At 41.9% G+C, this 25,860-nt stretch overlaps 1 protein-coding gene across 1 annotated transcript; it reads left to right on the top strand.

Moving 5' to 3' along the window:
* Nucleotides 1-23,596: 23,596 nt before the first annotated feature.
* On the top strand, nucleotides 23,597-25,489 carry LOC107763661 (transcription factor MYBS1-like). Its single transcript, XM_016582152.2, has 2 exons — nucleotides 23,597-24,115; nucleotides 24,524-25,489. The coding sequence occupies exons 1-2, from the start codon at nucleotides 23,700-23,702 to the stop codon at nucleotides 24,987-24,989; spliced, it is 882 nt and encodes a 293-aa protein (XP_016437638.2). The 5' UTR covers nucleotides 23,597-23,699; the 3' UTR covers nucleotides 24,990-25,489.
* Nucleotides 25,490-25,860: the final 371 nt, after the last annotated feature.

The following is a 25,860-nucleotide window of genomic DNA, read 5'->3' as shown; positions in this document are numbered from 1 at the left end:
CTAAGATCTTACACAACGGGTTCACCACTTTAGAAAAATCCTTGATGAAGCACCGGTAAAACCCCGCGTGACCTAAGAAACTCCGCATGCCTTTTACCGAAGTCGGAGGTGGAAGTTTAGAAATCACCTCAATCTTTGCCTTGTCGACTTCTATGTTATTCTTTGAGATCTTATGGCCAAGGACAATGCCTTCCTCGATCATGAAATGACATTTCTCCCAATTTAGCACCAAGTTCGTTTCTTCACATCTTACCAATACTCTATCCAAATTTGTCAAGCAATCATCAAAGGAATCCCTAACCACCGAGATGTCATCCATGAAAACTTCAAGGTAGTCCTCTACCATGTCCATGAAGATCGCCATCATACACCTTTGAAAAGTCACGGGTGCATTACATAAGCCAAATGGCATCCGCTTGAAGGCGAAAGTACCATAGGGACATGTAAAAGTTGTTTTCTCTTGATCCTACGGAGCAATAAGCATTTGGTTGTAACCCGAATATCCATCTAGAAAGCAATAGAAAGCACGGTCGGCCAACCTATCAAGCATTTGGTCAAGGAAGGGAAATGAAAAATGATCCTTCCTTGTAACTTTGTTTAGCTTGCGATAGTCCATACACACTCTCCACTCGGTCACCGTTCTTGTGGGAATCAACTCATTCTTGTCATTGGTGACCACCGTCATGCCCCCTTCTTTGGGACACATTATACCGGAGAAGTCCACGAACTATCGAAAATGGGGTAAACAACCCCGGCATCCAACCACTTGATAATCTCTTTTTTGACCACGTCTTGCATAGCCTTATTTAGTCCCCTTTGATGTTCAATAGATGGTTTGGCATCTTCCTCCAAGTTAATCTTGAGCATGCAAAATGCGGGGCTTATTCCCCGAATATCCGCCAAAGTCCACCTAATAGCCTTCTTCCTCTTGTGTAGCACCGCCAATATAGAGTCAACCTTCAAGTTAGTCAATAAGAAGAAAAAATAATCGGTAAAGTAGAACAAGGGCCAAGATATTCATACCGAAGATATGGAGGTAATGGCTTTAACTCCAAGGTAGAAGGCTCTTCAATTGAAGGTTTTGTTGGAGGAGTTTTCCTATTTTCAAGATCCAAGAAAAGTTTCTGGGGTGCATAGTTGTACGACCCATCCCTTACAAAGAGTTCACACATTCCATGAAGCCATCCATCTCGTCATCATCAAAATTGAGCAAGACTGCCTCCAACATATCACCCACATTAATCGTAGCACTTGTGTCATCAACAATCATATCGGTTACCAAGTCCACGAAAGAACATACTTCATTGCCATTTGGTTGCCGTATAGATTTGCATACGTGGAATACCACATTTTCATCACCCACCCAGAAAGTGAGTTCTCCTGCTTCCACATCAATCAGAGCCTTCCCCGTATTAAGGAAAGGTCTTCCAAGAATAATCAGCACCTCATAGTCCACTTCACAATCAAGAATGACAAAATCCACCGGAAGAATGAATTTATCGACACGAACCAATACATCTTCAATCACTCCCAATGGTCTCTTCATGGTATGATCGGCCATTTGTAATCTCATAGATGTGGGTCTTGGTTGCCAAATTTCCAAAGTCTTGAAAACCGAATAGGGCATCAAACTGATACTTGCCCCAAGATCACAAAAGTTTTGGCAAACTCGGCACTTCCAATGGTACAAGGGATTGTGAAAGCACCAGGATCTTCCAATTTAGGAGCCATCGAATGCACAATTGCACTCACTTGATGAGTGACTTTGATAGTTTCAAAATTCATCGACCGCTTCTTTGTCACCAAATCCTTCATAAACTTTGCATAATTGGGCATTTGTTCCATGGCTTCAACTAATGGCACATTTATGGAGAGACTCTTCATTATGTCAATGAACCTTTTGAATTGATTCTTGCCATTTTGCTTGTCAAGCCTTTGAGGATACAGAGGAGGATGCTTAGGCAATGGTGCCTTAGCCTTTTGCACTACCGGTTCTGGTATGTCAACAACAGGATTCCTAGACGGGTTCACTTCCTCTTGAGTCTCTTCCATATTGTTATCACTATCAATCCACACTTCATCATTTGCTTGCACTACATTATTCGGAATCTCTTCTTCTTGTACCACTAGCTCATCATCTACAAGTTTCCTTTGACTTGAGGTAGGTCCATTCCCACCTTTTTCATTTCTTGTAGTAACGGACATGGCATGCCCCGTGTTGTTCCAACCCTTTGGGTTCACCACCGTGTCACTAGGTAGTGCCCCCTTAGGATAAGAATTTAGAGCTTGAGAGATTTGCCCCATTTGAACGTCTAAGTTGCGGATCGATGTGTTGTGTGAGGCAAGTTAAGCATCATAATCGGCATTCTTCTCCATCATTTGCTTGAACATGATCTCAATATGTCCCATTCATTTTTGGAAGAAATAGGACCATAGGAAGGATAAGGAGGCAGGATGCTTGGTTGTTGATACATCTGGGGCTTTTGAGAACCCGACCCCCAATTTCCTTGATTGTTACTCCAACCGCCTTGATTGTTGCCTCCCCAATTGACTTGGTTATTGTTGTTATGCCAATTCCCTTCATTATTGCCACCACTCCAATTTTCTTGATTGTTGTTGTTATTCTAATTGCTTTGATTGTTTCCACCCCTCCAATTACCTTGGTTGTGAGAATTTCAATTTCCTTGATTGTTTTGATGTCTCCATTGTAGTTGGCTTGTGCCTTGTAAGTTTTTTCTTTGCCTTTGAAAGTTTTTCACATATTTGACCTCTTCTTCTTGGTCATTATAAGTGTCATCTTGATCAAACCCACTATCTTCTTGCACAAAATTATCCACTCTTTGTTGCACTTGTGGACCCTTTGTTCTCCGTTTGTTCACCATCATGTTTACTCCCTCCATTGCATTGACTTACCTCGGGTTTTGCACTTGTTGAAGTTGAGCCTTTGCCAATTGGTTCATGGTGGTGGTCAATTCGACTATGGCTTGCCCATGGTCATGCAATTCTTTGTGAAGGTAAATCACATTGGGATCACCTTGTGGAACATTATCCTGGAATTGCCACGCCGATGAAATATTCGCCATCTCATCCAAAACATCACACGCCTCCGTATAAAGTGTAGTCATGAGGTTCCCACCGGCAAGTTGATTCACTATACATTTGTTGGTTGTATTGATCCCCCGATAGAAAGTTTTTTGGATCATGTTCTCCGTCATATCATTGTTGGGATACTTTTTCACCATTGTTCTATACCGCTCTCATATCTAGTGTAGTGGTTCATTGGGCTCTTGCTTGAATGTTAGAATTTCATTCCGAAGTATAGCCATGTACCCGGGAGAGAAGTACTTAGAAATAAATTTCTCTGCCAATTCATCCCAAGTATGAATGGAATGGTTTGGCAAACGTTCCAACCAATCTAAAGCTTTCCCCCGTAAAGATAAGGGAAAAAGCCTTAGCCTCAAAGCATCTCCGGAGACATTTGTTTGTTTACTCCCCTAACATGTATCTATGAACCCCTTCAAATATTTGTATGCATTTTGACCTGGAGCACCAGTGAAGAACCCTCCTTGCTCAATCAAGGTGAGCATCACGTTGGTTATTTGAAAGTTGCTCGCCCTAATATGGGGAGGCACTATTGCACTTGCATATCTTCATTCGGCAACACCCGGTGTGGAGCCGCTCATGGTGGAGGTGGGGGTGGAGCGGGCACATTGTCCTGAGGCACTCGGCCTCGTCTATTGGCTTAAGGTTCAAGAGGAACCTCATCCATTTGATCATCTTCAACGTCCACATCCCCCAAAGCAATATTTTCGAGCTCATTGTTTGCCATTGTTGCACCTACAATTTCTCAACACGTTATTAACACGGAAGGAAAATAAGATATTCCAAAAACATACTCAAATATATAGCTAACACCGTTTTAACTCCCCGTCAACGGCACCAAAAATTGATCTCGTCCAAATCACACCTCAAAACGAGGGTATAAAACGGTCGATTGTAATAATAGTAACCCAACAAATAGTCGGGATCGTATCCACAGGGAGTTTATATGGGAATTAGGAGTATATATTCTAGTACTTGAGTTTGAACTATCTTAATTTACACTTCCACGGATTGGTTTTGTTTCTATTTCTATTTTTAAAACTAAGATTGCAAAGTTATGAAATAAAACTAAGATAATTGTTTTTGTTGTTTTTCAAGTTTGTAAAAAGCCTAGGGCTATGACTATCACCTAGGTGTTTGCCTAATGGGATATAAACTTTAATGCTTGTTTTGTTGATCGAGGTGTATTATAGCTATCAACTCTCAATTACTCACTCAATACCTCTCGGTCAAAGAGTGATTTTGCCCAATTTGGCTTTCTCAAGTCCAAATGGATATTGCACAAAACAGATGATAAAGGCTCAAGTCTAGTTATTACTATCTCTAGGTTGAACCATTTAATTGGGTTAATCAATCTATCGATTGACCCAATTTAATGTTAGGCAAGTTTTCCTAGACTAAGTCTCTCTTTCTCAAGTAGAGACTAAGTCAAATAGGCATGAATTAATGTTTGCAACCATTAATTCTACAAATTAAAGCATGAACAAGGCTAAATAATAAACACTCAATCATAAACAAGAACTAAATCAGATACCCATAAGGTTTATACACTAGGGTTGGGTCACAACCCTAGTAAAAATCTAGTTACTCATGCTTGAAATTTAAGAAATAGAAGAAGAAATACTAATTAAACTCATATTGTAAGCTCAAAATGATTAAATCTATGTTAAAATATCCCAAATTATCAAAAACTACTAAAAGAAGCAAAGAAGAACGGCTACAGGACTTGCTGATGTCAAAAGTTGACCTAATTTTATGAAATTCATCTATTTATAAAAAGCTGGAAATTTCGGACAAAAATGCCATTCGGGAGGTTCTGCGGCCGCACAATTCCATGTGCAAGGCATTGTTTCTGGGGTTCGAAGATTTATCACTGCGGCCGCAACTTTGTCTTCTGCAGCCGCACAATTCTTGTGCGATCCGCATTATTGAGGGACTTGAACTTTGGAAATTTGCACACCCTTTGAAGTTCATCTCCAGTTCTTCATTTTCGGCCGCACAATTCCTATGCGGTCCGTAGTTTGCTAGGAAACCCTGTTGGGATTTGCTTTATTGTTTGCGGCTGCAGATGGAATTCGGCGGTCTGCACTTTGCAAGCTATATTGCCTTTTGTTGCCTTGTGTTTTGATTACTCCTTTTTGAGTTGGATTTCATCTCGGGAGTCCAACTTCCAACATTCCTGCAAATTTTGTATATTTCATCAGTTTCGGGAACACAATTAAACACTTTTAGACTAAAGCAAAACCTAAAAGGTGCTAATAAGTAGTCAAAGTTTTCACTTATCAACAAGTACTTTTTCAACTCCCTCGAAGCCTGCTGACATTCCCGGGTCCATTTGAAGTTATTCTTCTTTTTGAGTAACGAAAAGAAATGATGGCATTTATCTCAAGACCGAGAAATGAACGTACTCAAAGCGGCCAATCTACCTGTGAGCCTTTGAACTTCTTTTACGCTTTATAGCTGGTTCGGGATGTCCTCAATGGCTTTGATTTTATCGGGGTTAACCTCAATCCCCCTTTGTGACACCAGGAATCCCAGGAACTTGCCGAATCTGACCCCGAACGCACACTTCTCGGGGTTAAGCTTCATGTTATGCTTCCTTAGGATGTCAAGAGTTTCTTGCAAGCATTTAAGATGATCACATGCGTTCAAATACTTAGCAAGCATATCGTCTATATAAACTTCCATGGTTTTCCCTATTTGTTTTTCAAACAGTTGTTTTACAAGCCACTGATAAGTGGCTCCATCGTTCTTTAGCCGAAGGGCATCACACTATAGCAATATGTGCCAAAATTCGTTATGAATGAAGTTTCTTCCTGATCCTCCGGGTTAATTTTAATTTGGTTGTACCCAGAGTAAGCATCGAGGAAACTCATTAACTTATGCACGGTCGTTGCATCAATCATCTGATCAATGTTCGGCAATGGGAATGAGTCCTTTGGGCACGACTTATTTAAGTCCTTATAGTCTACACACATGCAAAATTTATTCTTATTCTTTGGAACTACTACTATGTTAGCTTCCCAGTCTGGATACTTTACCTCTCGGATTGAACCGATATCAAGTAGCCGAGTTACCTCTTATTTGACGAATTTGTTTCTGGCCTCGGCAATAGGACATTTTTTTTGTCTTTCGGGAGGAATGCTGGGATCCAAGCTTAGCTTATGTACGGCTACTTCCGGCGAAATACCTGTCATATCTGCATGTGACCACGCAAAACAATCGACGTTAAGTTTAAGAAATTCAATAAATCCAGACCTTAGTTCGGGGTGTATTCCAGTCCCCAAGTGGAATTTTCTCTCCAAGAACTTTTTGAATAATGCGACTTTCTCAAGCTCTTCAACTATGGATTTTGTTGCATCCGACACTTCTGGTACCTGGAACTACCTTGGCAGTTGATAAGATTCTGGCACCTCTTCCCGCTTGTTGACCTCGCTTGACTCGGGAGCAGGCGTCAGTTCCTGTAATTGCTATGCCGCATGCTCCTTCCATTTGCTATTGGAAACCGAAATTGCATTCATCTCCCTTGTCACTGGCTGGTCACCTCTTATTTTTTTAATTCCCCCGGGAGTTGGGAATTTCAGCATCTGGTGATATGTCGATGGCACAACATTCATCTCGCAACCACGATCATCCCAGGATAATATTGCAACCTATATCACCATTCACTACCTCGAAAAAGGTCATCTTCATCACCCCTTCGAAATTCGTGGGTAGCAGGATCTCCCCCGGGTTGTGACGCTTGCTATGTTAAACCCGACGAGGAGTTTTGTGGCCGGAATGATGCTCTGGTAAGCTTGGCTTGCTCCAATACCCTCCATTGTATAATATTGGCCGAACTCCCTGGATCCACCAGAACACGTTTGATTTTAAAATCTAATACATTTAAAGAGATTACCAATGCATCATTGTGCGGTAGTAACAATCCATTTGCGTCTTCCTCCGTGAAAGTGATGTCGTCTTCAGCGTCTTACCAGAGTCTCTTGTTATGGGTTAATGATCCCTTCGTCTTTTTCGCCGCCAAGAAGGTAACCCCGTTAATCTTGTTCCCCCCGAAAATCATGTTGATCGTCAGGAGCAGGGGATCTTCTCCTGCTTTTGAGGGCCCCGTGTTGTCACTATTGCGACCGTAATTGCTTTAGCCCTGTCACTTAAGAATTCCCTGAGATGGCTATTTTTCAGTAGTGTCGCATCCTCTTCATGCAGATACTGTCATTTCCCAGTCAAATGACCGTTCATCCCGTGGTATTCGCACCACAAATTAGGATCCTTCTGGCTAGGTTCGGATCTCATTGGCTTCAGGAACCGTGCTTACTTAATGTTCCTCATAGCCGATACCAACTCTACTACACTGACGTTGAATTTATATTCTAAAAGTCTAGGGTAGGAAGAATCTCGAGAACCTATTATTTCCTTGTTATGTAATGACCTGTAGTTCCGACTACGATCTGTTCTTCTATCGGTAACGAACCTGTCTGCCGACCGGATACCTCTGTCGCGTCCTTTGGCCCATTCATAAGGCATAAACTATCTCCTCAAATACCGTTTATATGCGTCATCATTTTTTGATTTCTCTTTATTCTTCTTCCGACCCTTAACCGACGCAGGGAAAAACCGAGCTGACCATTCTCAATCCTTATCTTTGACTCGTACCGGTTGTGAACATCCGCCCAAGTTGCTGCTTGGAAATCGAGCAAGCTTTATTTCAACTTCTGGGAAGCATCAGAACTCCTCGTATACAAACCCTTGGTGAATGCTTCAGCTGCCCATTCATTCGGAACAACCGGTAGCAAAATCCTTTACTTTTGGAATCGGATTAAAAATTCCAGCAGCAACTCGGACTCTCGTTGCATAATCCTAAAACTTTCGGCCTTTCGGGCATGTACCTTTCTGGCCCCGACATCGTCCTTAATGAAAGAATCTGCGAGCATCTCGAAAGAGTCTATGGAATGATCGATCAAAAGCGAATACCATGTCAAGGCTCCCTTCGTGAGAGTATCTCTGAATTTCATTAGCAAAACTGACTCAATCTCATGGGGAGCTAAATTGTTCCCCTTCACCGCCGTAATATGGGTGGTGATATGCTTCTGAGGATCTGAAGTCCCATTATATTTTTGCACGTTAGGCATTTTAAACCGCTTCGGGATCAATTCTGCTACCACACTTGGTTTGTACGGCAGTTGAGTATACTTCTTTGAGTCTGGACCCTTCAGCACTGGTGGTGAGCCTGGAATTTGGTCCATATGGGCATTCACTTTCTTCATAAACCATATGAGTTCGTTTTTGAAGGGATCGCTCTCGTTATTGTAACCGGATCCACCCCCCGATCCCATCAAAGTTGACCTCGCCCCTCGGGGTATTGTTGTCGACCCTCTGCATTGTTTGATTTGCGGGAGCACCGGGAGGAACCATACCTCGTCCATTCACTTTATTAAAGGCATCTGATAATGCCTGCTTCAGCTCTGTCATAACCTTATCCTTTCATGTGAGATAAACTAAAATGGACTCCTATAGCTCCTACAAAACCCTTACTGCTTCGACGATGTGCTCTTCTTCATCATCATCACGAGTCGCTTCTCGAACATGTCGCGGGTATTGCCTTTCGTGGATCGGTGTGTCCTCGTTCCCCTCACTTCGGGTATCGCCGATTGAATTCTCATGTTGAGGCTGATTTTCTTAGGCCTCAAGGTTGTGTGTGTTGCTAACACCATTATCTGCCATTTTTATGACTTTTTCCTAAGACCAAATAATCAAACACGTTAGTAAAAGAGGCAAGGACCAACTTAATTACACAACTGTCTAAGCCCCATGGTGGGTACCAAACTATTTATCCGTAAATTATTACAGTTGAATTTATACGTGGTTTTATAGATAAGTAAATTAATTTGATCCTAAAATAATAGATGAATTAGATAAAAATATGATACTTAGCCTTGAGATGGATATGAAATAGCAAAAATAGTAATTCCGGGAGCAGGGCTTCCAGGGACAATAGCAACGATATCAGTAAACAAGAAAATAAAAATTATATTGAGCTTAGAATAGTGTGTAGCGTGTATTTGCCAAAATATTTATGTCCTTTACAATGATAATAGAGCTTACTATTTATAGCTGCACCTAGGGAACAAAGTCCTAGGATCAAGCCCCTCTTTAATGACAATTATGAGGGCCATTGAAAACTTTGTAATGGCAGGCAGTGAATGCCATATTCCTTATAACGGGCCGTGTACTTAATGTTATAGAATACTTATCATTAAATGCTATTGGGTGGCAGGCATTTATTTCATCTTTATGAGTATCATTCTCTCCGGTAACAGACGAGACTTTTCCCTTCAGATTCAACTATCTTTTGTCTTCAGCTCCATATGTCACTTCACCGTGCGATTATTTAATATAAACATATTTTACCCAATACAAAGTCCAAAATTTCCAAACAAACCATTGATTTCATTACCCTGCACTTAATGTTTATAATTACTTCAAACCACATAAATTATTATAATTGAGTAACTTAATGCATAAACATATTATACATAAACATAAATATGGAAAAACTGTGGTATTTTCGATGTAGAAAAAGAAGCATTTTCGCAAAACCAGAGTAAAAACGGAAACAATATTTAAAGACATGTCCTTTTGGTGATAATAGGTGCAATTTTGTGATTGAATACTCACACTTCCTGGTCATTATTTTGTTAATAGTGTTTACCCTAAAAAATGAATAACAATTAAATTTGTACGCGGTTTAAAAGATATGTGATTTAATTCAATACGAATGGTTAAGAACAACATGTAATTAAGTTAAAGATAAAATAAATGATCAAACCAATCGCAATGTGATGATCAAGCCTGATCTTAGATTGAACAGTGGGATTCGTCCTCGATCGAACCCTCGATACAAGCTCGGTCACGAATAAAGAAGATATCAAATGAAGAACACTTTCAACAGTAGCTAGAAGACAAAAATAAATCTTTATTCCTTTGATTTGCATGTCACAATGTGTCAAAATAAAAAGAAACATTCCCATTTATATAGTAGGAGAATTTCAGTCCTAGTACAAGTCTAAATAAGGTAAAAATCTCTTTTTTCGGTAAATTTCTATCTATAGTAGATATTGGATGGGATTCGCGCCGTAATATCTGGTTGAGGGAGAATATTACGAATCCCTACTCGTCATGCATAACCGTTCTCCGCATTTCTCGTGGTCCAGAAACCTTACTTGGCCTGGGTCCGTTATGTCATCGTGCCCGATCCCAAATGCATCGTTCACTCTCCCTGGGTTCCGATACGAGGGGCTCTTCCGCCTCGCTTGTATTCGTGTCGAGTCCTGCTTCCCTTATGTTTCCTCATCGGAAAATCGGGGAAAACTCTGCCCTCGATTTTACCCATACACATATAGTCCCCTCGCTTTTCGGGGAGCAGATTTATCAAAGCGATGGGGAGTGATGAATTAACCCCGGTTCCTTCTTCCGTACGCCACAAATGAGCTGATAGGTCAGTGAAACATCCTATTAGTCGCATCGTTCTGACTTCAGACACGTGTCAACCGCACTATCCCCAAATGCAAAACGTCACGTATTGATTACCCTTCTCTATAAAAGCTTCGGTCCCTTTTTCACTTTTTTACTTTCTGATTCTGGAGCTCCTCAATTTACCCTCGAACTCTTCACTTATTCTTAAACCCTTTAAACCTTCATACATTGTTTCTTAGATCTTCATATTTTCATCTCACTATCTTCAAGTCTTCATACTCCATCTTTATATTTGAGCTTCATATCTTCATCCTTATCTTCAAATTTTCATCCCCACCTTTAAATCTTTATATTTCCAGAATTCGATGGCAAAGACTTCAAAATTTGAGCATCAGCAGACCATCCCTTCAACTTCTAACTCATTTACATATGCCGAGGTGGCCCTGGAACCTCCCATAAAGAGCTTCATCCTCGGTGGCTGCTCCATTGAGAACGACTTCAAAGCCGAGAAAGCCTCCAGTCAATAGGACTGAGGTGAGGGGTATGGAGGTGCATATACTCCGTTACCGAGGATACACTCCCTACAATTCAGGAGCACTGCAACTGGGAGGTCAAGGAAGTGGTTGACCCTGGTCCCAATGAGGACATTACCACTCACGTGGAATGGTATCTAAGTGTTTACACTTACCCCGTCACACTTGCCTCGATGGACCCTATAATCCTTAGCTTTTGTAAAAGGTACGAGATCAACCTTGTGGAGATTCACCCGTCCTTTTGGAGGATCATAATCCTCCTCCACCATTTTTGTCAACAACACTGAAGCATCGATTTACCATCGACCACCTTCTTCATCTCTACAGTCCCCGAGTTTTCTGAGGGGGGTTGATCAAGCTCTTACGTCGAGCAAGTAAAGCTCCATTTTAAAGTATCAATGAAGATCGGGATCGAGGCTAGCAGGGGAGATTTATTCGAGTGAAAATCAAAGATCTCATCTCCCCCGAATATTTGCCGTTCCTCGAGAATTGAAACTCAACCCGTAAGTTCCTTTCCTTCCTAAGTACTTGGAATTTCTTTTGTTTTTTTTTCTTATTGCATGCTCCTACCATCATGCAGCGTTCACCCAAGTTCCCAACACAGTCCCTCGCTTCAAGGAGTGGATCGAGGGGATCTGCAAACAAATGTCATATTTTGAGCGCGAATGGCGCAAACTTTCAAAGGGCAAATGGGAGGCCCGTTCTCATGGTGAGTGCTCCTCCGGGACATGTCTTATTTCATACTGAACCTTTATTTCTACTTAGTTATTTTTGTTTTACAGGTTTGCCCAGGACCACTGAGCTCCGGCCGTGGGACGAGGACGAGGCTTCATCCTCACTTGCTAAACCCTCCGCTTCGGGACAACATGGAGCTACTAAACAAGAGGAGAAAAAATGGAAAAAGAGGAAATCTTCTGGCTCCCTAGACGCTAGGCCAAGAAGAAGAGGGTAACTGTTCGGGTTCAAAAAAGCAACAAGAAGAGTTCCTAATCTAAGGTGCCGGACCCCGACTCCCTCTACCGGCTCAGGGATTACCCCGAAGATGATGATCTAGAGTTCTTCGCTCATGGGTCGACCATTGACGAAGAATAAAAGGTGGCAACGGCGGAAGGTGGCCGAGAGGCCGATCCCTCTTTAGCTCGAGAGCCAGAAGGAAAATCAGAGGCTACGACCTCCCGAGAAACCAACCCTGGCCCAAAGGAAATAGCCGGTGTCATTGACATCGCGGAGACTCTGTCTCACACAGAGTCCATGTTCGATGAGGCTCAGGCCGGCAAGGAGAAGTCAAACGAGACGACACTGGGCGTAGACGAGGCCCTCAACATGTTCTTTGATGGCATGGACATGGGCATATTGGATGATTATTCCATGTTTGGTAACATGGAGATCCCAAAAATGGACCTGTCATGGGGGGCAGGAGAGCCCAACTCAAGTATGAAGCTGGTAGGGTAGTTCCCTGCACTGAGCGTGGATCCCAACCATAAAAGAACGATCGTGTTTACTATCCCGGTGGACACCCGGATGTTGTTTGCTTCGATGGGCATGGCCAGCTATCTTTGTTGACTAGTGATCGAAGAGGACCAGTCTAAGATGAACGAAGTAGGCACATCGAGCCTCTTCAATGAGGCACAACAGGCACTGAACCGGGTAAGTTTCCCCTTCCTTGTGCCTTTCGTGCATCTTATCTAACTTCAGTATGTCCTCATGATCTTATCGTTTTATTTTTCAGGCTTCGGTGCTTACCCATGAAAGCTTCCTTTGGTCTTGAATGGAAGACAGCCAGTTCGAGCTCAAAGAGTAAGTCCGGAAGAAGGACGTGTATAGATTTCTTAGTGAGCAGAAAGATGAGGCTCTCAAGGACCTATATATTCTTTGAGCCGAGCTGAAAAAAGCTCAAAAGGAGGCTCTGTCCGTGAAACGGGAGCATGCCGACTTGGTCGAGAAGGTAAAGAATTTTGAGGTTAACAATGAGAGTTTATGCATAGTGACTAAAGCCGTAACCTCACAGGTACAAAAGAAGATAGACCTGATTAACCAGCTCCACGTCGAGATGAACGAGCTCAACACTTCTGCCGAGACGTTGAGGAGCAGGATGGACCTTCTGGACTTAGAAAATGAGGCTACAAAAGAGGAGTTCACGTCGATCAAGGACTAGCACCGAGTGGCAAAGGATAAGGCCGACAAGTGGTCTCGGATAAATGATGAACTTCGGGCACAACTAGATTCAGCCGTCTTGGAACGGGACGACCTCGGCCGAGAATATACTGCGATGAAGACCAAGTTATGGGCAACCTCGATTGATTCCTCCGAGATCGAAGAAATGTTGGCCCAGTATAAAACTGATGTGGAGATAGCCGAGGCCCATTTGATAACAAAGGCCGAGTAGGTAAAGCGATTATCCCGGAGGGAGATCCTCGAGGAGATCAACGCCTAGGGATTTGATCTGGCGGCCGAGATTAAAAAGGCCAAGAGGCTTGAGGCCGAGGCAAAAGAGCTTTATGAGCCCAAAGGTCCTGAAGGTTCCGGTGCCGAGTTGAGCTCCGGTGAAGATTAGGCGGAGATGCCTTAGGCCATTTTTTTCTTCTTTATGTATATTCCTTTTTGTTTATTTTGAGTCTGTTTTATCGTGCTTTTGTAAATACTTTTTGGAATATATATATATATATATGTAACTTTTCCTTCAGAAACACTATGTCTTTTACTTTTCAGCATCTATGTGCAATTTTTATTTGTGGATCATCCTTAATTCCTTAGCATAAAATTAGACGTAATCTGGAGCATTCGTTCCCCGAAAACCCGAATGAGGCCCGATTTCGATGGTAACTCCGAGTTATTCGCGGGTTCGAAATTTAGATAAAAAATGAAGGCTTTTAAGATACTTGAGTGTTTTAGTCATACACAACGGTGTTTTGCCGAGGGTAATCCTTTAATAGGTTTTAATCGTACGTATAGTGCTTACTTTCTAAGTACGGACTCGGACGTCTCCGAGCCATTTTAGGTTTGCCATAGGCTTTCATGTTCGGGCCCTGCCTAGTAGGCTCGGTGCCTCCGGGATTTGATAGCCTGGGCCATCCAATTTTTTATCGGACGACAATCCCCGAGTCGGGGTAGCCCGTGGGCTCTAGGATTTAGGATCCGTTATCCGTTCTAAGTAATTCAACGGATGCATCAATGGTGTGAAATGCGTAGTGATAAAATATAAAGAAAGCAAAGATTTTTTCATTGTTTTGTATGTGGAGTACATAATCAGAGACGTATATGCCTTATGTCATGGAAAAAGTGGTCTACATGGGTACGGTTCATTTTACTATTTGACCTTTACAACGCATCCTAATTATCAACCCCTGGCTTTTCATATTAAGTAATAACACCTTCTAAGGATCCTAACTTAGTCGTTAATGGCCCCAGTATTTAAGGCCGAATTTGGGAAGGCTCGAATATTGTTGATCTGGTGTAGGTGATCAGCAACTCCGGCTTTAGGCCGGCCTTCAAAACTAAAGTAGCATATTTTACTATTGCCTCATTAAATACCTTGCCGTAAAACCCACTTCGAGAAAAAACCGGTTCAAGAAAAAAAGAGTACAACATGTGCTTTTAGACCTAATAGTCATATTTGCCCTCGGCTGAGTACCTGCACAAGTTAGTCTGTAATATAATAAATTTCAAAATGGAAATGTACTCATACCTTAGCAGTAGCACCATTTTAAGTGTATCACATTCCAGTTGTTCGGTAGTTGTACACTGTTTCCCGCCTCGGGTTTATATGAACCTTTCCCGGTTATTCCGGTAACTCTATACGGTCCTTCCCAATTCGGTCTTAGTTTCTCGTCGTTTGGGTTCCAGATGTATAGCGTTACTTTCCTTAACACCAAGTCCCCAACTTGAAAATGTCGAAGGTTAGTTCTTCCGTTGTAGTACCATCCTACTCGCTGCTTTTGGGCGGCCAACCGGACCACGACGGCTTCCCACCTTCCATCCAATAAGTCCAGACTCATGGTCATGGCCTTGCCGTTTGACATTTCGGTAGCATATTGGAGCCTGGGGTTCAGTTCCCCCACCTCAACCGGGATCAAGGCTTCCGCGCTGTAGAATAGAGAGAATGGGGTCGCTCCGGTACTCGACTTCGAAGTCGTTCGGTATGCCCACAAGACTTCGGGCAAGATTTCCTTCCACTTTCCTTTCGAATCAGTCAGTGTCTTTTTCAAGTTTTGAAGTATAGTTTTGTTCGTCGATTCCGCTGGTCCGTTCCCACTAGGGTGGTAAGGTGTTGATAATATCTTTTTGATTTTGTGGTCTATGAAAAACTTACTTACCTTGCTGCCGACAAATATTTTTCTATTGTCGCAAACAATCTCGGCCTGGTATCCCAAATCGACATATTATGTGATCCCAGATGAAGTGGATGACCTCTTTCTCCCAGACCTCCTCGAACGCCTGAGCTTCGACCCACTTGGAAAAATAATCGGTCATGTGTAGTATGTATTGGGCTTTACCGGGCACCCATGGTAGGGGACCGACGATATCCATCCCCCATTTCATAAATGGTCATTGCGATAGGATCAGGTGAAGCTCCTCTCCCGGTTGATGAATCATTGGGGCGTGTGTTTGACACTCGTTGCATTTCCATACGAAGTCTTTCGCATTTTTCTCCATTTCATTCTAGTAATTAACCGGCTCTGATTAACTTTTGAACCAGGGATTCTGCCCCCGAGTGGTTCCCGCAAGTGCCCTCGTTGACCTCTCTCATAGCGTATTCAATCTCTCTCGTACCCAAGCGCTTAGGTAGTGGGCTGAAGAAAGATCTTCTGAATAATTTCCCCTAGACTAAGCTGAACCTGGCAGCTTTGGTGCGCAAGGCTTTTGATTCCTTGGGATCTGATGGCACTTTTCCTGTCTTCAAGTAGTCTATGTATTTGTTTCTCTAATCCCAAGTCAAACTTGTCGAGTTTACCTCTGTGTGACTTCTTCTACCATTAAGTTCATCAGTTGTACCACTGCCCCCAAGTTGAATTCATTAGAGTCGACAGACGATCCCAAGTTCCCCAATGCATCGGCCTTGCTATTCTGATACTGAGGTATGTGCTATAGAGTCCATTCCTTAAATTGGTGTAAGGTCACCTACAAGTTGTCCATGTATCTCCGCATCCGTTCCTCTTTTACTTCGAACATTCCGTTGACTTGAATTACGACAAGGAGGGAGTCAGATTTGGCTTCGATCACTTCGGCCCCCAAGCTCTTAGCCAGTTCTAGACCTGCAATCATAGCCTCATACTCGGCTTCATTGTTAGTTAATTTCATAGTTTTAATAGACTGCCTAATTACGTCACCCGTAGGCGGTTTCAATACGATACCGAGACCGGACCCTTTTGCGTTGGAGGCACCGCCCGTGAATAGGGTCCATATCCCCGAGATAATACTCAAAGTGAGTAGTAATTCCTTTTCAACCTCGGGTATCAAAGTCGGTGTGAAGTCAGCCACAAAGTCCACCAAAATCTGAGATTTTATGTCGGTCCCGGGTTTATACTCGATATCATACTCGCTAATTTCGACGGCCCATTTGGCCAATCATCCCGAGAGCTCAGGTATATGCATGACATTTCTTAGCGGATAGGAGGTCACGACACATATAGGGTGGCATTGGAAGTATAATTTTAATTTCCTAGAAGCGCTTAGCAAGGCGATCGCTAATTTTTCTAGGTGAGGATACCTTGTTTCAGCGTCGCCTACGGTTCTACTAACATAATAAATAGGAAATTGTGTACCTTCCTCTTCCCAGACTAGGACACCGCTTACCTCCACCTCGGAAACTGCCGAGTAGAGGTACAATTGTTCGTCCGCTTTCTGAATGTGCATCAAGGGAGGGCTCGATAGGTATCACTTGAGTTCTTCCTAAGCTTGTTGCCATTCCGGAGTCCAAGAGAAGTTGTACTTCTTTTTCAACAGTGAGAAGAACCAATGACTTTTATCCGACGATCTCGAGATGAACCGACCCAATGCGGCTATCCGCCGGTCAGTCTTTGTACTGCCTTGACGTTGTCGACTACGGTGATGTCCTTTATGGCCTTTATTTTGTCTGGTTTGATCTCTATTCCTTGATTAGATACCATGAATCCGAGAAACGTACCTGAGCTGACCCTAAATGCGCACTTCTCCGGGTTTAGCTTCAGGTTGTACTTTCTCAATATGTCAAAGGCTTCCTGCAAATGTTTCAAATAATACTCTGCTCACAGGGACTTAACTAATATATCATCAATATAAACTTTCATTGATTTTCCTATTTGTTCTTCGAACATCCGGCTGACTAGGCATTGGTATGTGGCACCAACATTCTTTAATCTGAACGACATTACGTTATAGTAGTAGGTACCAAATTTAGTTATGAAAGAAGTTTTTTCTTGATCGCCCGGGTCCATCCGAATTTGGTTGTACCCGGAATAGGCATCGAGAAAACTAAGTATCTCGTGTTCGGTAGTTGCATCGATTATTCGATCAATGTTAGGCAAAGGAAAAGAATCCTTTGGACAAGCCTTGTTTAGATCCTTATAATCTACACACATCCTCAGTTTATTTCCTTTTTTAGGCAATACCACTACATTAGCTAACCAATCCGGGTATTTAACTTCCCGTATGGAACCTATTTTCAGGAGTTTGGATACCTCGTCCTTGATGAATGCATGTTTAACCTCGCATTGTGGCCTTCTCTTCTACTTAACCGGATGGAACTTCGAATCCAAGCTCAACTTGTGAGTGGTTACGTACAGTGGAGACCCTGTCATGTCTAGATGGGACCAGGCAAAACAATCGGCATTAGCTTTAAGAAAATCAATAAGTTTTTCCTGATCTCGGGGGTTAAACTTGTGCCCATGTATACCTTTCGATCTGGTAGGTGCTCGATCAATATAACTTGCTCCAACTCCTCGATCGTCGATTTGGTGGCGTCAGTATTATCAGGTGCTATGAATGATCTCGGGACACTGTAATCATCCTCATCATTTGCTCCGTGCTCCTTCTATTTTTTTCGGCTCGGCTCGGCTGAGGCCGGTATCATTGATTGCCATTTAGTTTCTTCTCTTTTGGTCAGTTCCAAGCTTTTTGATGTCGCAATCGCGGGCACGGGGATTACTTCATCGATAGCGAACATTCACATGCGGCCGGCTATTCTCCGTAGACTGTTTTGACTCCTCTCGGAGTTGGAAATTTCAGCGCCTTGTGTAAGGTCAAAGGCACCGCTCTCATATTGTGAACCCGCGGCCTTCCGAATAAGGCGTTGTACCTTATAAACCCTTCGATCACATAGAACTTCGTTTCTTGGGTGGTCCCAACAATGTTTACTGGTAACGTTATCTCACCTTTCATGGTCCCGCATGCCATATTAAATCCGTTCAACACCCGAACTGCTGGCACTATTTGGTCCTGTAACCCCAATTGCTCTACGACTCTCGATCTGATGATGTTGGCCGAGCTACCTGGATCAATCAACACACATTTAGCTCAAGATTTATTTATAAGTACGGATATTACCAGCGCATCATTATGAGGTTACACGATGCCCTCGACATCTTTGTCACTCTACGAGATAGCTCCTTCCGGGATGTAGTCCCGGGTGCATTTCTCTTTGATGATAAAAACTTTGGTGTGTTTTATCATTGGCCCTTGGGGGACATCAACTCCCCCAATGATCATGTTGATTACGTGTTGAGGCTCCTCTTATTTGACCTGTTTGTTGACATCCCTGTTGCTGAAGTGGTTTTTGGCTCGCTCGCTTACGAATTCTCGAAGGTGCCCATTGTTGAACAGTCAAAAAACTTCTTCTCTTAACTGTCGGCAATCCTATGACCGTGAGTACCGTGGTACTTACACATCAAATTAGGATCTCTCTGGGCAGGGTTAGATTGCAATGGTCACTTAGTCCCTTTGATGTGCCCTATGGCTAACACTATGCTTGCAGCGTCCATATTGAAATTATACTCTGATAGTCTTGGTACCTCCCTACTCCCGAGCGACCTGTCAAACCCGTTCTTGCTCATCAACCCCCGGCCTCTTGGTCCTCGATAATTTCTCTTCTCGTTCCTTATCGGGTGGCGCCCAAATCCGTTTCCCCTTTGATCCGCGTTGTACGGCTGATATCGATCTCGGACCGACCTCGTCTCTTGATCAATAGTTCTCTTAGACTTGTCATCGGTTCTGATGGGGTAAACATATCCAGAAGGAGCCCCAAGTTGGTCGTCTTCGACCCTAATCTTCGATTGGTATATGTTGTAAACGTCAGCTCGGGTAACTGCTGGGTACTCCACCAAGTTTTGCTTTAGCTGTTGAGAGGCCACGGAACTTTGGGGGTTAAGCCTTTGAGTAAATGCCTGAACGGCCCAATCATCCGCAATCGGTGGCAGATCCATCCATTTCATCTAGAACCTCGACACACAGTCCCTAAGCATCTTGTTATCCTTCTTCTTGACCTTAAAAGGGTTTGACTTCCTGGTATCGACCTAGATGGCACCGGCATGGGCCTTTACGAAAGCATCTGCAAGTATAGCAAACGAGTTGATAGAATTCGGAGGCAAGTTGTGATACCATATCATTGCTCCCTTGGACAGGGTTTCCCCAAATCTTTTCAGCAATACCGATTCGATTTCATCGTCTTCCAAATCATTCCCTTTGATTTCGCATGTATAAGAGGTTACATGCTCATTTGGATCTGTGGTCCCATTATACTTGGGGATGTCGAGCATTCAAAACCTCTTTAGGATCGGCTTCAGTGTCGCGCTCGGGGGGAAAGGCTTCTGACTAAACTTTTTGGAGTCCGGTCCCTTCAATATCGGAGGTGCTCCCGGGATCTGATCGACCCTGGAGTTATACGTTTCCACCTTCTTATCGTTGACCTAAATCTTTTTCTCGCCAGACTCCACCTGTTTTGTCAATGTTTCGAGCATCTTCATTATCTCGGAAGGTTCCCCGGGCTTGAATTCGCTCGGTTCCATGGAAACTTATTCATCCCTCCGAGTATTTTCCCATTACTGCTCGGGTTCGACCCTGTTAGGGCGTGGCTCTGGTTCTGTAACTGTGCTATCGCCGCTTACTGAGCCTGCAACATTTCGAAAATCAACTGCAGGCTTACCTCATCACCTTCACCTTTGGGTGCCTCTCGAGCCGCTGGCCGGGGTCCCCCGCGAATGCTGTTTTCTGGATCAGTCGGTAGATTGATGTTGATGGCCACTTATGAGTTAGCATCGACCGAGTCGGCGGCTGGGACACCATTGGGATCGACAAGGGGAACATCATTACTAGGCATCACATTATTATTTTCACCATAATGGCCTGACTCGGCATCAATGTTCAAGTGAATAGACTGAAAATTTGACATCCTTGGGCTAACCTGGAATCAAAACTTCAAAGAACAAGTGTAAAATAGGGTATGTTATGGAGATTCGTATCATATCACCACTATTATCCTTTGTCCCACGATGGGCGCCAAACTGTTTACCCTCTAAAATGAGTAATAATTAATTGTTTACGCGGTTCAAAGGATATGTGATTTAATTCAATACGAATGGTTAATAACAACAAGTAATTAAGTTAAAGATAAAATAAATGATCAAACCAATCGCAATGTGATGATCAAGCTTGATCTTAGGTTGAACAGTGGGATTCGTCCTCGATCGGACCCTCGATACAAGCTCAATCGCGAATAAAGAAGAGATCAAATGAAGAACACTTTCAACAGTAGCTAGAAGACAAAAATAAATTTTTATTCCTTTGATTTGCGTGTCACAGTTTGTCAAAATAAAAGAAATCCTCTTTTTTATATAGTAGGAGAATTTCAGTCCTAGTGCAAGTCTAAATAAAGTAAAAATCTTCTTTTTCCGGTAAATGCCGATTCGTAGTTGATATTCCGGTAAAAATCTACTCGTCATGCATAACCGTTCTACGCATTTCTCGTGGTCCAGAAACCTTACTTGACCTGGGTTCGTTATGTCACCGTGTCCGATCCCAGATGCATCGTTCGCTCTTCCCGGGTTCCGATACAAGGGGTCCTTCGGCCTCGCTTGTAGTCGTGTCGAATCGTGCTTCCCTTTTGTTTCCTCATCTGAAAATCGAGGAAAACTCTGCTCCCGATTTTACCAGTACATAAATAGATTTTTAATGATTATTAATAAGGATAATTTAATCAAATAAACTCTTAATAAATAATGTTAACATGAGTGTCAAGGAAACACTGAACAAATGGGAAAAAGGTGAAGGACTACAATTTAAGATAGCCCTTAGCCCCCGTGACTAATGTTTTTGCACATTGTCACATTCAGGGGCGGCTCAACGAAGTTGGTGACCTAAAGCCAAATTGTATTAAGAGGCCTATTTCACAAAATTCATGTAACAGTGAGACACAAAAGATCTTATGTTCTAATCAATTGGTCAATTAAACATGAGAAAGTAGATAAATCAAAGAAACAGAGTTTGAAATTGAAATGAGAAATCTCAAAGTCATGTGAAAGAAAGGAGGAAAAATTAGAACGGAAAAGGAAAATAAATATACTACTAACAAGATAAAAATTTATCGCTCTTTACTCACTCATATGTGCATTCTTAACCAAATAAATAAATATTAAAAATTAGACTCTTAAAAGTATAATACATAATAATATAGTATAATATTTTTGGAGCCTCTAAAATTTAGGACTAAGGCAATGACTTGAGCAGCCTTACCCTCCGGTCGGGCCGGGTCACATTGGTGCTCCCCGCCTCACTACTTTGGCCCCGCCATTATGTGTGAAAGCATAGAAGAATAATCATTTCAAAGCAAGAAAGTAACTCACATGTACCCGATTAATTATTACTCCATCATACAAAAATGTGCACTAACAAGACAACGTCAGTCGATTAGTCAATCAACCAATTTTGTGTTAATTCCAAATTTGTTGAAATCGATTATGTGAATATTTAATGTTCATTTCATTCCTCTTAGATGACACATCACAGGACTTTTTAAATTATTTTTGTACCAAACTGTTGGCATACTATAATACTCTACTTTATTTTAGGTTCAAGACAACGAGAAACACAACTTAATAACTTCCAAAACAATAGAGAACCATTTTTTATCCAAGGAAGGAGAAACATGGGAAGGGATTACAAGAATCAAACCTCATCAACAAGGTAAAAATTTAAGTAACAACAATCAAACTACTAAGATTCCCCATAGAAAACATTGTGTTTTACCTTCCTTTACAAAGGAAAAAAACAAAGTAACTCTATCCATATTGTGAATATGCTTGATGTCAAAATTTCCTGTAGTATGCTTAAAACATGAAGTATGATTTAGTCTTATTTTCTCCACAAATTTTCGGAATATCTGTTAGGGGACTCCGACTTTTTGACAAGAGTAGGTTGTTCTAATGGTTTAGCACCCTTCACTTCCAACCAAGAGGTTGTGAGTTCGAATCACCCCAAGAGCAAGGTAGGAGTTCTTGGAGGGAGGGAGCCGAGGGTCTATCGAAAACAGCCTTCATATCCCAGGGTAGGGGTAAGGTCTGCGTACACACTACCCTCCACATACCTCACTAGTGAGATTATACTGGGTTGTTGTTGTTCTATCGAAAACAGCTTCTCTACCCCATGATAGGGATAAGGTCTGCGTACACACTACCCTCCACAGACCTCACTAGTGAGATTATACTGGGTTGTTGTTGTTGTTGGACTCTGACTTTTTAGTATATGGTAGTACAAGAGTTATTCGAGAGAAATATAGTTACAGAAGAATTTTACCATTGTAAATTTTAACCGACTTGAAAGAGTCCTTAAAATAGAATCTTTTATAACCCAGCCTAATTGCCTTCCCTAACGGTGCGTAATCCAAAAAATCATGTTAGACAATTTTAGATAAAGTCCTCTCAATCATTGCTATTACCATTTGACGGGTATGTTGGAAATAGCTCCTATCTTAACAAAATAAGGATAAAATTTGCGTACACATTACCTTTTTTATATTTTAGTTGTGGGATTACACGAATCCGTTGGTGTTTGTTGAAATTCGAACCAATTTAATCATTATTTATTGCAATTTTCTCATTTTTCATGATGAAACTCTTGGTGTACTTTCACTTTTGAGGTTTTGAAAATGGACCCAAATGAGATCTTTACCATTCGAAACTTTAGTCTATTCATACTGTAGTTCTTTTTTCTTCTTTACATTCTTTTTCTTAGGTGAGGAAATTGAAAAGGGAATTTCACTTTATATTCATCTTTTTGTTTTTATACCAAATTGTTGCATGACTTTATATTGAACATGTCAAATCAGCCCATCACTTCAACCTCACAAGTCACAAGTGGTCCTCTTCCATTAATACATTGAAACAGTATTCTTATCCTACACCCTTTATTTTTCCCCTACTACCTCTCCTCCTATCCTCTGCCCTCTACTCTTTTCCTTCTTTTTAGAGAAAAGAGGCATTATATTAGCAAAGAAATCTACCAAGAAAGTATCTCTTCCAACAACCCCCCCCCCCCACCCACCCCCTCCTCCCCAACACTGCTATCACACTACCAAGATTAGACTAAGAACTAAAAAGGAAGCAGAAGCAAATCAAGAAAAGAAACATGTCAGCATCAACATCATCTCTAGTGTGGAGTAGAGAAGAAGAGAAAGCCTTTGAAAATGCAATTGCTATTCATTGGATTGAGGACTCCAAATTACAGTGGCAAAAGATTGCTTCTATGGTTCCAAGTAAAACCATTGAAGAACTAAAACACCATTACCAACTGTTAGTGGATGATGTTACTGCCATTGAAGCTGGCAATGTTCCAATTCCCATTTACACAGGAGAGGAAACATCTTCATCAACCAAAGATAGCAACCATGGCTATTCTGGATTATCGACCGGGCGGTCCAATTGTAGTTATGTAAATGGATTTTCAGCTAGTGTACATGACCAAATTGGCCAAGGAGGAAAAGGAAGTTCCAAGTCTGAACAAGAAAGAAGAAAAGGAATACCTTGGACTGAAGAAGAGCATAGGTAATACTAAACTTTAATTCAAACATTTTGTTTTTCTAGTGGTTAAGTTGTCTCCTGTCCGAGCCATGGCATTAGCCACTAAGGTAGAATGCCTACATCACATGTTCTTAGGGTCCGATCTTTTCCTTAATCCTGTATGAACGCAGAATACTATGTGCATCTCCCCTTTCTTTTTTTAAAGTAGTTTTTCTAGTGCACTAACTTCTGATTTGAGTAGATAAAATTGATGGTTTATTTTATGAATAATTGCTTATAAGGTCTTACCATTAGTTGCAAATGTACAATGTATATTTGTGTAATATTGGTACCTATTATCACAAAATTGTGACAAAGAAGTAGTAGGTGCAGACTTAAAATCCTGAATTCCTCTATGTGCTTATCATACTTTTCCTACTCTTTTGTTTACAGGTTATTCTTGCTTGGTTTAGATAAGTTTGGAAAGGGAGACTGGAGAAGTATTTCAAGGAATTATGTGATTTCTAGAACACCAACTCAAGTGGCTAGTCATGCCCAAAAGTACTTTATCCGATTAAATTCCATGAATAGAGATAGGAGAAGATCCAGCATACATGACATTACAAGTGTCAACAATGGAGAGGTTGCTACAAATCAGACCCCTATAACAGGCCAACAAACCAATCCAAGCCCATCAAATGCAGTTGGACCCAGTGTCGGGCAAAGAAACCAGCCCAATATGCATGGTTTGGGTATGTATGGTGCTCCGATGGGTCATCCGGTGGCTGCTCCACCGAGCAGCCACGTGTCAGCAGTCGGAACACCGGTCATGCTTCCTCCCGGACATCATCCACATTATGTTCTTCCAGTTGGATATCACATGCCGCCACATCCTCCTCCGCCCATGCACCATCAATAAAAGGACAACCCGGTGCAGTAAGCTCCTGCTATGTGCGGGATCCGGGTAAGGGGCGGATCACAAGGGTCTTCGTACGCAGCCTTACCCTGTATGCAGCCTTACGTTGTTGTTTCCACGGCTTGAACCCGTGACCTCCTGGTCACATGACAGCAACTTTACCAGTTACGCCAAGGCTCCCCTTCACTCATGCACCATCAGTAAATGCCACACTTTCAGAGTCAAGATGATTTTGAGCTTTCACATGGAATGTGGATTTTGAAAGACTCATGATATGTTTCTAAATGTCAAAAATGATCTTAGTATTAAGTCTTTACTATGACCTAAATTGAGCAATTTGTAAATACTAGACGGTAGATGCTTGTTGACCATGTTCAGTCATTTTCCACTGAATAATCATTGGTTTTGCAGTTTCTAAGAAGTGATTGAAACTGAACCTCTGTTAACATGACATGGTTATATTATTATAGAGAGAAAAGCAATAGCAGAACTTTGTCCTTTTTTATTGTTTTGTTACAAATTAGTGGTCTCATGAATCATGCACTTTCTTGATTTTTCTCTCTTCTACTTTTTGATTTTTCGGCATTTCAAGTCTTAAATGTCTTGACTTCCAACATTATCGTCAACAGAATGTCACACGCACACACATACATAGAGACTCTTCTATATAGATGGACATGCAATGGGAGAAATTACCACTTTCAGCTTCTCATTTGTTGTTTGCAATCAATGAATTTGATTCATTTTCTTTTCTCTCACATGTATATGTAGATTTAAGAGATTAAGCAGCATCGAGTTATAGACCATTATCAACTGAAACTATCGTTGACAGAAACCAAAAATGAAAAAGGAGACATCAGGGATGCCGGTGGCT

Source organism: Nicotiana tabacum, chromosome 15 (assembly GCF_000715075.1).
Source record: "Nicotiana tabacum cultivar K326 chromosome 15, ASM71507v2, whole genome shotgun sequence".
Lineage (NCBI taxonomy): Eukaryota > Viridiplantae > Streptophyta > Magnoliopsida > Solanales > Solanaceae > Nicotiana > Nicotiana tabacum.
This window is presented reverse-complemented; position numbering and strand designations above follow the sequence as displayed.